The sequence below is a fragment of the Oryzias latipes genome, chromosome 4 (assembly GCF_002234675.1).
Source record: "Oryzias latipes chromosome 4, ASM223467v1".
NCBI classification, from domain to species: domain Eukaryota; kingdom Metazoa; phylum Chordata; class Actinopteri; order Beloniformes; family Adrianichthyidae; genus Oryzias; species Oryzias latipes.
The window spans coordinates 31,747,340-31,764,745 of NC_019862.2; the positions used below are offsets into that span (position 1 = coordinate 31,747,340).

At 41.4% G+C, this 17,406-nt stretch overlaps 1 protein-coding gene across 1 annotated transcript; it reads right to left on the reverse strand.

Moving 5' to 3' along the window:
* Nucleotides 1–378: 378 nt before the first annotated feature.
* LOC101167767 (centrosomal protein of 290 kDa) lies at nt 379–17,398 on the reverse strand. The gene is given in 6 exon segments (XM_023954607.1): nt 379–7,325; nt 11,981–12,104; nt 15,788–15,915; nt 15,917–15,944; nt 16,046–16,188; nt 16,715–17,398. Coding segments are annotated over 6 exon segments (702 nt in total). The 5' UTR covers nt 16,925–17,398; the 3' UTR covers nt 379–7,256.
* Nucleotides 17,399–17,406: the final 8 nt, after the last annotated feature.

Sequence of the window (17,406 nt, forward strand, 5' to 3'; positions counted from 1 at the left end):
AATAACATCAGCCGTTATTTTGTCAGGACACGACTGGAAACACAAATCCACGTGATCGTTTGAACGGTTTCTAAGGACTGAGCGGCACTTTGCTTTGAGAAGCTCACACCGCCCCTGATCATGTTTTGGTTATAACATGCGGCTTGTACACTGGTGCGGCTTATGTATGTAATAAGTGAACTTACCTCTTGAAATTGAGTGGGTGAGGCTTGTAATCAGGTGCGCTCTATAACCCGGAAATCACGGTAGTCAAAGATACAGTGAAAGTGAAAATAAAACAATATAAAACAGCCCATAAGTTAACTAAAACAAAGAGTCTGAGTCTTCTAACAACTATATAACTGATCTATAAATCTAAAAAAATGTCTCTTATATCAGTTTGCTGAATTTAGAAGTCACTGAGGGAAGGAGTGTCAAAAGGAAGCTCTGAAATGTCATCGAGGGTTAAATCATCATCAGATGAGCTTTCTAAGACAGGATCAGGACTTTTCTTTCAAATGTTTGCCTGGTGAAATGCTTTTCTTGAAAACCGGCTCTTTTACATTTGAAGCCCCCTGGTTTGGCTGTTTTTCTGTCATTTTCTGCACACGTTTTTGTGAGGATTCACGTTTTTTGGTTAGAATGTAATTGTCCTCCCTCAGTTTGCTAGTGCTGGTACTGTAGTGGATCTCCGTCAAACATGGGTACATCTCGCTTCGGCTAAGATGAAACACGTTGTTGATTCATCAGAAGCGTTGTTATTTCATTTTGATTTCTCATTATGTCCAAAATTGATTGTTGATTGTCCATCACAGTGTTTGTGTTTCTGGTGTCTTGGATATGGAAACTTGGATGGACTGAGGGAACTGTTTCTTTTCCATGTCTTTGGTCTTTAATCATTGTAATTTCAGCCCCCACAGCTTTCTCTTTAGGCTTTGTCCCTGTACCCTGATAATCCCGTTGAGCTGTTTGATGTGAAAATGGTACGAATGGGTCAGCTTTCCAATCCAGAGTTTTTTGTCTTGTTGTTTGTCCGTCCAAATAGGAGTTCATTCCATCTGATGCTTTAGAAAGCCTTTGACTTGCAATACTTTGTGATTTCAGCACTTTCAGTTTGGCCTTGTGTGCACAGATCTCCTCTTCCAGCTTAAGTTGTTCTTTTCTTTGGCAAAGTCGTTCTTCCTCCTCTTCCAGTTGATGTCTTTGTTTTAAAACCTCTTGTTTTGCCATTAAAGCAGCCAGATCTGCTTCTGTTTTAATGCATGATGAAGTTGTAGAGGACGTTGTTGACTTTCCAGAATGTGATCTTGTTGATTTTCGCTCCACATTTGACACACTGTCACTGGGTTTTATGTCAACACCTCCCATTCTTCTGTCGAAATAAGCATGCCGGCGACCTCGTCCACTTTGTTATTTTTACATTCAAGGAGGATTCCTGGGTCAATCCCTGAAACCTTATTCCAGTCGAGAACGGTTGGCATTTTTTGACCGTAGCTAGTAGTACTTAGGGAGAAAACGCATTGTGTGTAAACGGAATATTCGACATTATCCCTAAGCTCGCCCCAGTCATACAAATAATTTGTGGTCTAAACAAGACTACGATAAAAACTTGTCAAATTCCCTCTAGCCACCTTCTGCTGTTATAAGCTTCCTCCAACTCCTTTTCTTCTGCATTCAATGCATCCAGAGCCTTGCTTTGTGCCCCAACTTCTCCTCGTATTTCGATCACCTCTTTGTGTTCCTCTTGGAGTTGTCGGATTTTCTTTTTCAGCCTGGAATTATTTTCCTCTGCTGACTTTTTCTGAGCCAACAGGCCCCTCAGTTCTCCTCTCAAACCTCCTTGGAATGTTGAAGATAGTTCCAATTCATGCAGTTGAGTCTTCCGGTATGTGGCTTCCCTTTTTAAAAGCTCGACAGCACGCTGTTCTTCTCGAACTGCCCCTAACAGAGCTTGTGGATCCGACGAGCTGACAGTTCCTTCCCAAATGAGGTTAGAATGACGCTGAAGCTCAGCCTTTTTCATTTGAATCTCTACTTTCAGTCTTTGTACGCTGTTTTTAAGACGGGAGCTTTCGTTCCTCAAACCACCCAGCTCTGCTTCTGCCTCGGCCTTCCTTTTCACAACTCTTTCTAAAGCTTGGATTTCTCCCAGCAGAGCCTGGTTTTCAGTCCTGAGTGTGTCAATGTCTCGTTTCTCCTTCTCCACATCTGTGGTAACATCTTCATATTCTCTTTTGAAAGTTTTCAATTTCTGCCTTTTGACGTAAAAGATTTATTGCTAATTGAAAGACACTTTCTGGTGATAGTCATTTTTAAGTTGCTACTTTTCAGAGGCATACTTTAAATCAGAACAGCCACACAACCACAGAAAACAAACTAAGAAATTAGCTGAAAACTAAAGTAACATACATAACAGTTAACAAATAGCTACGTGTAAATTTTAAAAAGTACAGTGCGTTGCTCTGCTGGTTGGAAAGGGGTTGCAGTTTTAGCCATGTATTATTATATTTGTGTTATCATCATTTTCCCTGATCTCAGCCTCTTTTGATGGGAGGAATGTGTTGGATGGATCTTCCAGCTCTTTATGCAGCACTTCCAGGAGGTGGTGCTTTTTATCCTCATCGAGTTTATGCAAATTCATCTCGATATGCCTCTTCATCACATGGTCAATGACCCTGTTAGAGATGTGACCTCTTGACAAAATATCTTTTGTTACAGCAGAAATAAATTCAAGATACATTAACTCTTCCTCCTCTGCAGACACTTGGCTAAAAGCAGATTTATTATCTTCTGGTGAAGCCTTGCTTAGTGACTCGAACAAACAATCTCTGCTCTTAGTTGTTCGGCAAAGTCGTCCTGACAAATGAGTGTTATTGGCCTTATCTTCAGTCCACTCATGCTCTGTAGAATATCCCTGAGATGGCTCGTCCAGTTCTTCGTTGTAGTCCATGTTTTTTGTGCTTTCATTGTGTGTCTCCCGTTTCCGTTTTGAAGGTTTTTGATCCTGGACATGTTTTCTTTGTGGTGCTCTGTAAAAGCGATACTTTGACAGGTATGAACTCCTTTCCTTATTCTAGTGTCTTGGGATTGAAAGGCTCCTCCTGAGTAAAGCACTGGGAATGTTTCTCCGGGGTTGACATAGACCAGAAATTTGCATTGTCCCACAGGGCCAGTAGTTTTTAAAAGTTACTGGCCCTGCCTGAAGGTTACTGGCCCGACACCGTGCACACTAGTAGCAAGCGACGGACGCCGCAGAGGGCTGTAGTGCTGAATGCTCCCAGGGTATTAGCATACAGCAGATCTAGGGTTTTGTTGTCTCCACATACTGCGTTAATTCAGTAAGAGTCCCGTCCAAATTAACGTGACTAAAGTCCCCCGTGATAACTATAAATGAACTATAAATATAAATAAACAAAAGACTTGTCGCCGTGCGGCTTACACTCAGTTACGAGGAGTAACGAGAGTACTAAAAAAAGTAGCCACAGAAGATTGGAGCGAATAAAATCCATGCTGTTGGCTATGGTGATGTCTGAAGAATGTAAAAGAGAATGACAAAAGACAAAAAAAGAACAAAACTAAAATAAACACTAAAGACAAAAACACGGAACGTCCTAAACAAACCGGAGCCGCTGCAACAGGCAGCCGCCTCTCTGCAGCGCCAAAGAAGCGTGAATTTAGTCCCAATTTAGAATTTAGTCCCAACAGCAGTTTCACAATGCCGTTTTTAGTTTGTGTGAGTTAGATATCATTTCAGATGGGGTTCCTAACCACTGCACAATGCTAGTGCAGCCTGCAGATTTAATTTCAAGAGAATTTTAGGTTTCTTTCGGAATCACTGAAACTTTCTAAAGGGATCCAAAGTTGAATTGTTGCTGGTTTTGCCTCCCTTTGTCCAAATCAGTGGTTGGACAAAGGTTATAACAAAGGTGCAGTGAAGCTTCTGCAGCAAAGGATCTAATGAACACAATGTGGGAATGAGGAGAGGGGAGTGAGCATCAGAGGCAAGCAGGCAGGCACAGTATGACTGGCATGAGGCTGAACTCCCAACCTAGGACACTCGGCATGCTCCTGAGCAATCACCCCCTATGGACGGCTCCTGGGCAGTAATTAAAACCATCATTCCCACTGCCTCAGTATCTCATTAGCCACAGGACCTTAGGCTTTCATCTTTACTTACTTTCCACACAAAAAAAGATAACACAACTCTGCACCAGCAAGAATGTGCGCACAACTAAACTCAAGCCTCTAAATTGTCTGACATCATGATCATGAGATGACGTGATGTATTCCTCTAGGTCAAAGAGTTGGAGTGCTCTGTACGCCCACTAGTGCTGACTCATTCAGGCTCTCTGACCTCCTCACTCATGGAGGTCTCCGGCTGCTGGAGCTGCTCCTCCTTCCTGCGCAGTGGCGTGTTTCTTGTTTGGACCGTGCGCTGTAGCTCTGCCACCGCCCGGGCCTCCTGGGCGGAACAGGAGGGAACTCTTTAGGCCTTTGTTTACAGTCAGCCACTCCGCCCCCCCCTCCGTACCTGCTGAAGACTTCTCATCACCTCCTCGGTGACCCCCAGAAGACGATGGCCCTGAGATGAGCTGGCCTGGGCCGCCTGCAGAGCTGCCTGCCGCTCCTGCAGCCGGCTGCTCTCCTTCTCCAGGAAGAGTTTGGTCTTTTGGATGGACGCTCCGTGAGAGGAGATGTACTGCCGAACCCTTATAGAGACGAACCCACGTGAAGGTTTGAGAAACGGTGACAACACCTCATCATCATCACCGTCATCATTTCATTCCAGCAGTGTTTAAGGCTAAAGATACAAGTTTATGTTTAGTTTAGTTCATACATCTTCAAACTTCATTTGACCTGTTAATCAAATGTTTTATATAAAGCCCGACACTGAACACCCCTTAATATACCAGTTACTTCAATTTAAATATCTTGAGGTTTCAGGCTATTCAAGCATCTCATGCTGTTTGCTCTGAGCTGTGGGGAGTTTTTCTTTTCTTACCACTCTGGCCAGCCTGGAGGAAAACAGAACACAAATCACTTTGGATATCGGTTGATGATACATAATCATCAGCGGGATTTTATTTTTTGTACATTTCTTCTGCACAACGTTCATCCGTACATCTTCTGTATTTGTACTGCATAAATGCTGAGGTTGGTTATTTGAGAACACTTCATTCGTCATTGAGCAAAAAGCAAAGCACGTCTGGACAGTCCATCCCTTTACAGAGAAACCGTCACACAGTTAAGACTCTGATAAACTCTATATGCAGGATGTTTGAGCAGGCAGGAGACTAAGAAAGCTGGACAACTCATCTATTTAGCATGTAGACTCTACACACCAAAGGAAGAAATGACTATAGAGTGATGTTCACACTGGAGATGTGACACAAGTTCAAGTACATGCAAAATATGTTTCACCTAATTTGCAATTAGAAATAAAATGCGACGACATCCATACGTCACAACCAAATCAAAGTTCCTGATTGGTCAAAGTTCAACCTGGTTTAACTATCAATGCACATTCAAAGGCCGCATGTTTTCTACATAGAGCCCAAAAATGATCTTAAGGAGTTGCGTAGCCATGTGTAAACATGGAAGTTTTGAACACGGAAGCCTGTTTATTTACATAGAATTTTCATTGGAGGTGGCTGCTCCAACAGTGTGAAGCGGTGTGAACATAGCTCAATGATTACACGTGTAAAAAAAAAGAGATGAACTGAACTAACTCCACGCATGTGAGCCGGCTTCTTCTCGGTTTCACTCTTGTCCTTCTTCAGTGCACTGCACATTTCTTTCAGATGTGCCACTTGATCCTGTGGAGAAGCAGAGAAAACCTGAACACTCAGTGAACACTCAGCCCTAGGAAGAAAAATCTGCTTTTGCACAAACCTGAGAAAAATAAAGTTATTTTGTAGTTCTGGTTCCAGTGCATAGGTATCCCTGATCCAGTCTTTAGCTGTTGGATTTTTGATAACATTATAAACTAAAACCTGCATTAATTGATGACCAGTAAATGAGAAGAGTTTACAGTTTGGGAGCATTCATGTTTGATAACTTCAGCGAGAGGATTTTTCTGTCACAAAATGTAGCCACCATGACCCCAAAGAGAAGCAAACAGAGAAGCCTCTGTTAGTTGTACTATTTTAATGTAGAAGAAAATGGGCCATTGCTTTGACAACTAAGGCTTGACAACTTGCCAAGGTTATGATTGTGGAAGACTTTGAGAAGCTTTTGGTCATAGAAATATGAGCTAAAGATAAATAATAAAAGACAAATAACAGATTCAAATAAAGATTCAAGAAAACTGCTCAAGCAACTGAGACATTTACTGGATTTATGAGGTGAGAAGCAAACAGTTACATCAAAAATAAATGTTCTCCAAAAGTCACCTGTGACTAGGACTAGCATCGGAGACTTCTGTACTGTGAACAGCTTGACCTAAGATTTTTCAGTTACACTGATAACAGCTTGCAGGATGACAAGAACATTGATTTTAACAAAAGTACCTGTATACATAAAAAGATAATATTGAAGAAAATGTCCTGATCAATGCAACAATTGTTTCTGAGGAAAGTCAATAAACATTCCATTGTTGTTACTTAATGATATAATGTCACCTTATGTTAATCGATAGGCATTTCATCTATGATATTTGATATTATTAATATGTATGGATTTGATAAATAATCTACGACGGAGTATTAGGGCCACCACAAAAAAAAAGTGATAATTTGACAAACCTAATATTTACTGGCTTCAATGTTTGTGTAGTACAAGTGTAAATGTTGTACAAGTGGAAATATGTCTATTGATGATTAGGAGTAATTATAAGCGGTTACTTTACATGTGTTTGTTGTTTACTTGTTTGTTCAATCCAACAATCCACCATCTTCCAGTTTCTAGCAGATCTAGTCTCTTTGGAGGTTCCAGACTCATTTTCATGCACATTTTTATAACTGCTAGATAACTAACAGCTACCAGAAACAAATTTTCAAAACATAACAATAATCTGCTTTCAAATCTAAATTTTTTTTGTACAATAAATCTTTTTTTTTTTTAGATCTGATATTTAACTTTTGTTTTTGCGAATTCTTGTGACCAACCAAATATTTTTATATAGGATATTTACTTTTGTCTTATAAGTAGAGGGAACAACACGGTTATTCACTGTTTTATCAAATCAGCATCAGTTAGAGTAAAGGTAAAACAAAAAACTCATTTGGGCTGAAGGTACCTTGAGTCTGGGTAGGTCCCTGTTGGCCTGCTCCAGGTTTTCAGAGGCCAGTCGGAGGTTTTCCTTTGAAAGGTCGTGGTCTCTCTGTGCCTGTACCTCGTCCTGAAGTCTAAAGGCCAGGAAAGATGCAAAAAAGATTCCAGTTAACCACATCTGCTTCAAAGTGCACAGAAGTCTGTCTAATTTTGGGGATCATGGAACAGCCTTAATTGCAATATGGATGCTGCATGGGGAAGACAGTTCAAGCCACTCCACCAGAGAGGACTTCAGTACAGCCTAACACTATTACACTACTACCACTTCAGCAGGGAGACTAAAGAAGCATCTGGAGATTTCCAAGGTGTCTACTTTCCTGCTTTGGTGTTTGCTCAGCCTTTTGTCTAATGAAAGGATCCTCTTTTGGTTTGTGGAGTGCCCTGCCACACTCCACACCTGCCTCAGCTGTGTAGGATTGTTCCTGATTCTTTTCTCCTGCCAGCCTCGGTGCTCCGTCTTCCTCCTCTTCCTCTGCAGCAGTCTGTTGCTCATCACTTTGGGGCATCTTCAACCTGTTTCCAGCATCAGCATTGTCCTCTGTTTTGCTGCCATGTGGCCCACGAACAACATTGTTAGTCTCATTCTGACACATGCCTTGGCCTGTGGTAACCTCTTGTGCAGACGACGGCCCAGTTGATGCCTGCCTCTCTGACGGATCCACAGGCTCAGGCTTGCTTTTTGTTGTTGCTGGGGGTTCTTGCTGTTCTAGAGGCAGGGCTCGACATAGCCATTTGTCCGCTGGCCCGGTCCTGTTTTTCGAGCAGTGCGGACCACAAGACTTTACTTTTCACTTGTCGGCTCGGGCCACTAAAATATCTAACGGTTTATATATTCTTCACCTTTTTCAATAAAGTAAATTTTGCGAAAACGTGTAGATTTACCTCGTCTTTATAATTTCGTTTTTCTGCTAGTCCTGTGTTCAGACTTCAAGGGTTTCTATGGGAAACCTTTGATCACTTCTCCTTCTCTCCCGCCTGCGCGCGCGCGGCTTTCACTGCCGAGCACCACGCGGCACGCGCTCACTACTTTTTTTTCCCAAACTTTATTGAATGTAACAATTCAATACAAAACAATGTTAAACAGCAACAACGAAGGCACAAGCCAGTGGGTTATTATTACATTTGATTATAAATCCGACACCGTCACTGAAGAGAGACTGAAGCATGTCAGAGATGTGGAAGACATGGCAGGAATAGATAGGAATATGTTGGATGGAGTAGTGGGTATAATTAGTAGTATGGACAGCAAGATATTTAATGAATGCATTGAAGATGAAACTGTATCCACTAAGCTTTAAGCTGAATGTCAAAGAATCAAAGGCAACTCCAAATACCTGAATCTCAGACTCAAATGCAGTAGAATGTTAAACTACTTAATTTTGTTTTTCAGTACAACACTGTAAGCAGTAAGTATTTCTAGTTAGCTGAATGATCTCAGTTAGACCTGCACAATATGAGGAAAACTCGCGATATGCGATATCAGAGATTAAAATTGCGATAACGATATAATTTGCGGTATATAAACAAACAGCAAAATAACCAAATAACCATTCCCAGTTTAAAAATTATACTCCAAATGACCCACGTTGACATAGGTTACAAACATCTAACATAACAGGGCTCCATCTGATTGGTCAACAATGTGAAGGCGTCCATTCGATTGGTCAAATGCATTAAGGGATTTATTTGATTCGTTAAATGGTTCAAGCTGCCATTAGATTGTTTTAACACATTTAAGGTTTATGATTTATTGCGATATTTGCCGTTAGAAGCACCATGAAAACTTCTGAACTAGTGTTTCCTACTACACTGCAGTGCTCTCTTCAAAACATCTGAAACAGACTAGAGCAGATTTAAGTTTGATATGGTCTATTTTCAGTCATTGAAAAGTGTAGAAATAAGTGATGTCACCAGAATGCACCAAATTGCACCATATTAAAAGTTTCCGGGGGGGCATGCCCCCGGACCCCCCTAAAGTTGCAAGCACCTGCGGAGCGGCGGGTCCCGCTATGCGCGGTGTCGGGCCAGTAACTTTCAGGCAGGGCCAGTAAGTTTCAAAAACTACTGGCCCTGTGGGCCAGTGCAAATTTCTGGGCTATGTCAACCCCTGAGAGGCACAGAAACTTCAGAGCCATCTGGACTGCCTTCTCTACTTTCTGAAGTATTTGCTCCTGCCTTCCTGTCAGCTTTCTCCACACAATCTTCACCTGCCTCTGTGCTCAGTTCTGTTTTGTCAGCTGCTGAGTTTCCTGTCACGTCAGGGCTTAAATTGTCCTGCTCAGCACAGTCATCCTTTCCACCTCCAAAGATAATTTGAGTTCCAGCTTCTGCCATGTTTGGCCTTGGCGCCCTCTGTTGGTCACGAGTGTCCACAACAGTGTCAGGGCTACTAGAGCAACTGCAGGCCTCAGAGAGCTGGGTTGCAACTTTCCCTTCACTCAAGCCATCCTCAACATCGAACGTGACAGAAGATATTTGCCTTAAAGCCTCTGAGGATGTGATCATCCCCTTTAAAGAGTCAGTCATAGGCAATTAAACCAGGAAAGGAAACGGAGAATGGAGAAAAGTGTGTTAAAGTGTATGAAACACAATTATACAGGCCAAAGCAAGCATCACACACAGACAAAAAAAGTCATACACTTTTTCCTATAATATAATATAGTATAGTGTAGTATAGTGTAGTCCCAAGATACAGAAGGTATTGAATAAATAATTAAAGTCCCAATCTGATCATCTTTTGATCTATTTAATCATTATTATGCAGTTTTTAGTCAAAATCAACACACCTGTGTTATTTTCTGCAGAGCGGCAGAGGTTCATTAGAAATGTGCCTGAGTTGAGGGCAGGACCATTGGCACTGCCCCCACCCATAACCAAGAGCTATGTGTGTACACGCTCTCCCACTAGCTTACAGCCCCTTCACAGCCCAAATCTAACTTTAGCAGTGCAACAAAAATGGGGAGTACTATCGGAGCTGAGAAAAACAAAGATGTTCATGGATCTATTAGTCTGCAGGTGGATGCATCAGAATGGAGCAGAGCAGGAAGCTTGTGGCCCACTCAGCGTGTTTTCTACGTCGTTTTTCAACCGGCATTTTTTTGTCTGCTCCTGATTCACAATGATTTTAATTAAGAAATAATCACAAAAGGCGAATTTGAGCTTAATTTTCTTTAGATGTGTCCTCTACTATCAGAAAAATGTGACAACATGTTAAAACCACCAAAAACATAATTTTCATCAGAGTATTTAATCCTAAATTTCTTTTTTGTGATCATATTTAACCACTTGAATTATCTTTACATTGATTTTCATCTTATAAAACCTATATTTCTTTAACTAAAATAATGTGTATTGCTGTTGTAATAAATGATAAGTAATAGCATTAAGAGTTCAATTATTTATTGTGTGTAAAAATGCTCTTTTCTTCTTGTTTTTATAGTTTTATTGAAATATATTTCTACATTAACAAAATAATTTTGCGTTTGAATGTTTAATATTATGGGTATATTTTCAAATGCAATTCGTTTGGTAATTATCATGAAAGTATTTTTAGTGACTGAATTGATATTTTTGGTGGTTTGTTGATCATCCATGGCTCCATAGACCCAGATGGCAGCAGAAGAGGGGGTCCCCACATAACAGATGGGCAGCAGAGCCACGGTCACATTGCACCAAGTGTTGGTAAATATCAAAAGGACTGCCAGCTCCCCCATCAACAGGCTCCCTGCCTAACGTCTGGGAGTGTTTAACAAGAGAACTGTGGGTCAGAATGCTCCAGTTGGGGAATTATGTAACCGTCTTAACCAGCTATACTCAAAAACACAAGCTGGAAATAATGACTACTAGACATTCATTTTTTGCTATTTATGACTAACAGAGCGTTTTATATACAGACTTGAAGCATAATACTGGAAATCCCTCCTCCTCTGTTGTGTCTGTATCTTCATCTATGCTGCTCAGAGCTATGTCTAAATGCACATCGTTTGGCGTAAGTTCATGGTTTTTAGCATCAATCGCTGATCCAAGATTCCCAGAGTTTCTGCTAAATATTTTGCCTGAGAATTCCTCTTGAAGTTCCTTTTTAATTAACACATTAAAACAGTGTTATGCAACTTCTGAAGGCACTCGTTTTTGATTTTTTTAAAAGTCGGTCAAAAGGAATTTGAAGGTTTTACAAGACCCCATTGCAGCCAGAAGGGGTCGTTTAACAAACACCAGAACTCTGATGCTTTACATTTCAAAAACGAACGGCCTCTCCCCAAAGTTCAAGCTTTACGGCACATGCATGACTGCTGAGCTAACATTTATCAATGTATGTCATGACACTAACACAGTCCTGTTAGAATCTGAGTCACGGCAGAACCAGTAAGAAGAAGAGGTTATTTTTACAGGCTTTGTGTTTACTGTTGTGCTGTATAAATGATTACATTATTCTTGTTACATTGTGTGCTTTGACGTGGTTCAGACTTGGTAAACATGATAGGTAGTTACTGGCAGCCAGTTTGCAAGTAGGAGTTCCTGAACTTCACGAATAGCTCAGACCGTAGCAGCAATTTACAGTGAGTACTCTGAAGACAGAAGTGGTTTATTTCCCTTTGGAGATTATCTGCATGACATGCAACATTTTTATTGACAAAGACATTCCGTTTATTTTTTTAAATCCAGAGAGGTTTGAAATGATTGCAAACAGTTTCCTGCTGTAAAAGAATCTTGATTTTGTGTCACTCACGGAGGGTCGTGATGGAGACTCTTTGGTTATCTGGCTTTCTAAGGAGTGGACTCTGTCCTGCAGGATGTTGTTCCTCAGCACAAGACTCTCCATGGCGTCATCACGGGGTACAGCCTGGTGCTGTCTGTGTGGTCAAATGAAAAGAAAGAGTCCTGCTCTGTTACATAACTTCCAGTAATCCCATAATACGCCACAGCATGCTGTGAGTGATGACTTCTTTCATAACGGGTATTTGGCTACGGAGGGTTGGCTGTTTTTAATGGCAAAGCTTTGGCATAGGCTGGCATCAGGTACAATTACAGGATGTTTTGACTTAGGAAGTTCATAATGACTCTGCCAAACATACTTGTGTAACTGAGGAAGGAGGGCTTAAGTGTGTGTGCGTGTGTGTGTGTGGCTGCTCCTCGCTTCGCAGTCACTCATAAACCTGCTTCAAACGTGGTCTTCAGGGCGTGTTTATCGTTAAAATTATTTTCTATAACAAATGTTTAATCTGTGTTTATAAAATCTAAGTCTAACAGGGCAGATGTATGCACATAAAAAAGACAGTTCACATTATATTTTACTACACTTAACATTAGAGTTAATGACGGCTAATTTTTGTAAATGTCTGTCCAGATCGTGCCATTGCTAACCAGAAATACCACATTGGCTCCATTCATGGTTCACGTTTCTATAAAAAGCATGTCAACAGTTCAATATATTAAGAAATCAACCTAAAACATCATTGTTTATTTTGTGCTTTGATTCAAAATGCTGTTATTTGAAAAGGTTTGCTTCTCTCACACTTTAACTCAAGAAATTTAAAAAGAAAAAACATATTTCTATTAAAAAAAAGAGGTGAGTTTGTCTTACCGGGTGAGATTTACACAAGTAAGTTAATGAGTGTACTTCTGTGTTCAGTTTGAAGAACCAGAAGAACAGTCATTGTGGACATTGGCTGACAATGATTAGAGCTGTGGGTATTGGATGGACAGAGTTTGATGCATTTCAAAAACAGACTGAAAACAACATAAACGGCACATTTTTAATCCACCTCACTCTTCGGTTTGGCAGTTAAAAAGAAAACATTTTTATATCAAACATGCTCTAAACCTCATTTAGACAATACAATTTTTAGTAGAAAATGTGTGGATAGGATAAATATAAATGAAATCAATCTAGACCCAAAAAAAAGTCAACTCAAAATTTAAACTTTTACATTCTGTGTTTCTCGTAGTAAATGAAGTAGTATGATTTTAAAGACCCACTCCCATCATCTTTTGATCTGTTGTAAAAGCGTTCTCACTGGTCTTTGAAGTATGATTTTTTTAGTCAAAATCCCAAAACCTGTATTGTTTTCTAGGACATAGTTTCTGCAGAGCAGCAGGAGTTCATTACAAATTCGCCTTGAAGGAATTATTTTTTGTGGTTCTTATTTCTCCTAGGTTTTTATCTTATCTTTATTTCTTTGAAGGTTTTCTTTCAGGTTTACTGTGTGTGGGTTTCAGTCATTTCAATTAAAAGGGACTTCCTGATAATTGCATATGTAAAGAGGTTTTCGTGCTGCAGCTGCAAACTCATCACCCTCCAGGAGAAAACAGTCTTTGATCTTCTAAGACCATCTGGAAGCCTTAACTGTAGATCTGACCTGGACCAGAATTAAATTGTCTCCAGGATTCAATTTAAATCATGGGAAACCCTGGAGGTGCCAACTCGCATGAGAAGGACAAAGGGTTGGGACTGACTGCCTGCGGAGAGGGATCCGGGCGGCTGTGCTGGACCCCCATGGGGACACCGTTGGTGGTCGGACAGTGGTCCGTCTTTGAAATAACCCCCCTGGACGTTTGAAGCAGGAAGCCAGGACCAAATGCTGTAATTCCAAATATGGACTAACGGAGGTAGGCAGGCTCCCTGCCAGCCAATCCTAGCGTCCAGAGGGGGAGTCTGGACACCATGCTGTGCTACGAAGGAGGAGGCTGAAACCGAGATGTTAAAACAGCTGGACGGAGGAACTTTCCTTTGTTCCCAACAGACTGACACGTTAAGACGTTTGTAATTCGGCGCTGTGTAAGCTCTGAAACTTTGGGAACCCAGATGATCTGTTTTATTTTGTTTTACTCTGTTTTTAGAAATATTGTTAGGGAATAAATATGTTAAACTTAATCCGGCCGAATCCCGTGGTTTTCTCCTTCTCGACTTTATTGAACATGCAACAAGGAAAGTAATCTCAAAGCGACAGATTATGTTTTCCAACAGCCTCCAAAATTGTGGGAGGGAGTGTTGACTCAGAGCAACCTCTACCCCCGACACCCCTACATTCACTAATCGTCACAACTAAGCTCTTTTTTCAAACGGCATTTTTCATTTGCTACTCCTGATTCGCAATAATATGAATAAATAAATACTCAGATATTCAATTTTAAGCTTAATTTTCTTCGTATTTACCCTCCATCGTGAGAAAATTGCCAACAAGAACATGTTAAAAACACCCAAACCACGATTTTCATTAGAGTGGGTCTTTAAGCAAAGGTCAAATTCTGCAGCAGTTTTGATTCAGTAAAACCAGTTTCCTGACCTTTGCCCTCACCTCTGAGTCAAATAAAACCTGGTATTGATATGTTTTTGAAACCTTGACCAAATACTGAAGTGCAGCTGCAAACACCGCACTGGATGCTGAATGAAAGTGTCAGAATGAAAGACTTCACTGGGAGTACCTCTCTAGGATCAGGTTTGCTGAGTCAAAAAGCAAACCAGAGAATTAGAAGTGCCTGGAACATCACACAGTCTACTGTCACCAAACCATTGGATATCTGAGCAGGAGGCTGGGGAGCCCACATTTGATATATCTGGACCTAAACTATTTCCTCTGTGAGATGTAGGGAAATAAGAATGCATGCATGCTTTCTGCATGTATAGTTCCAGAGTGAAGCGAGACAGGGTGTGATGTTTACTTAAATGAAACTGCGTTACATTCAACCTGAACAGTCCAATCCAATAATGCTGTGATTTGTACTCAGTGAAACTCAATTCCCAAGAAAAATTCAGAAATTGCTTTGATGACAACCGTTTTGGGTCAGTAACCACAGCTAAGAGAATGGATGGAGAAGGCAGAATCTCTTATGCCTCAGTCACATGGACCTCTGTGAGGGTTGACCTGGTGCTGCAGGTCTTTCAGTTGTCCGGGCGCATGGAGGGTTGTAGAGAGCTGCCGCCACATCTTAAAGGGGGCACAGGTGTGCCTTGCAGTTCCTTTGAGGCTCATATGGCCACCTCAAGGGATGTCATGAAAACGGAATGTATGATGGTCGTGCATGTTGTAAGTGTATGTTTAGTTAGTAAGGATAATGTCAGCTTCACTCTCTTATGAGGTATGGTTGATGCTGTCATACGACGCCCTGATGCCGCTCTAGTCGTTAGTGAGGTGCACACACTGGCTCCTTTCTTACCACGCACAAATGCTGCAGGAACGAGGTGTGCAGGTGATATGCAGATGTCCGTAGGATGCCAACACACACTACACTCCATCTAATTACCTCCTTTCTTAAGTCATTCAAGAAGCGCACACTTATCACTTGAACAGCACTAACGGCCTCCTTGTGCAGTGCACAGGTCTTTTTTTCAGGGGTCAGTATGACCTGCCTGCGTTTTTTCTACTTCCCCTGTATATTTCATGCGGGCCACCTGCGTGCCACGCACAGGTTTGCTAACTTTTTGCCCACAGACAGCCCGTATCCACCCGTGGGGGCAGTTGTGACTGAGGCCTTCCACACAGTAATAAAAACTGTCTGGACAGTAGAAAGAGCTTTAGAAAAGATACATGCATACTTTATAGATGCCAGCTCTGTCTCCAGCTCGGAGTTCTTCTTCTTCAGCTCCTCCGTCTCCTTCTCCAGTTCAGTAAATCGCACCCCCACCACCTGGTCTGCAGTCACACCTCGAGCTTTCAGCTTTTTTTTGCAGCGCAGCCTTCTCTTGCTCCAGTCTGCATTTGAATAAAAAAGGACACGCATGTCGGACGTTGAGGATCTGTTGTCTCAGCCAACAGATACTCAGTGTCTATATGGCGATGATGCACACACTGACCTGGAATAAAGGTCCCTCAGAGTGCTAAGCTGCTTTGACAGGGACTCATTTTCTGTTTCTTTCACCTTCAGGAAACTCTTTACCTTCTCCATTTTGGCCTGCCATTTCTTGCTCTCCTCCCACCGCACAATTTCTTCTTTATTCTGTCAAAGAGGGAAGTAATCCTGCGGATAAGCTGAATATATGTCAGCTGGTAATAAATCATTGTATAGTAGCTTTTAGCCTTGTTCTGAAAACTGTAACAAGTGCAACAGTAGGTGAGTAGGTGTGTTGGATGTCTCCAGGCATTTTTTTCCAATTCTGGTTCAAGAATGTAAAGCAGCACAAAGGCAAAAGCAAAAGTCTAAATGAAATACAGATGGAGGATGTGGTATCTATTAAATACACTGGCTCAAGTCAAGTCAAGCCCACCTCTGGTCTCTGCTGCAAAGCAGCTGTTTTAGTCATACAAAGATAGCTCCATAAATTAAATAACAGCTAATAAAAATCTGTTTGCTAATTTCCCACCAAAAACCCCACGTTGCTTTCCCTTAAATGAACCTCTGACGCCTCTGCAGAAATGGACCATACAAGGCAATCATAACAGAAAGACATAACGCTTTTCTCCTGTGGTTGTGCCACTGCAAAAAAGAAAGGATGCCCATAAAAACAGCAAACTGGTGTTTGAACCTTTCCGTGATTCTCCTTAAGTTCTGAACTTTTCTGCAGCTCAGCCTCCAGCCTCCTGATCTTGTTCTGTAGATTCTCGACGCCCTGCACTCTGTCATCTGGCTCTGCTTGATTCTGCAAAACGAAGCCAGACAGCCAAGATTGTTGGCATGGCACCACATCTCTCTGAGGCAGGTACAGTGAAGACAGACAGCAGTCTTTTAATAGCATTTCCTGGGAAAAGGAAGACTGCACTGATTTGAAGGTATGTGATGGGGTGATAGAGTCATGAGAAACTTTGAAAAAAAGGAATTTCTTTGAGGATCTGCAAAAATATCTAAATAACTGAATCAGCCCAGAAGCTTTCTGGAATTTATCTTAAATCTTTAAGAGAATGCGATTAGTAGATTCCATTAATGATCCATATCTGAGGTTTTATTTTCTTATCTACGCTGCAGAAGTCTAACAAGGTTTCCATGTCGCGCATCTCAATCTTGATCATATTTCAAGACAGGAATGTCGCGTTTGAGTAAGAGGATCCTAATCTGTCTCCCACATGATGTTTTGGTGATGTGTCATGTGTCTGCAGTAGAACGCGTCACCCTGCGCCTCTGGTTCTACAAGTAAAAGGAGTATAATGTGCTGCAGGTCAAACAAAGCAGTGCTTCTTCACTCATCAGTCTGGATCAGACACAGACCTGCAAGGCACTTGT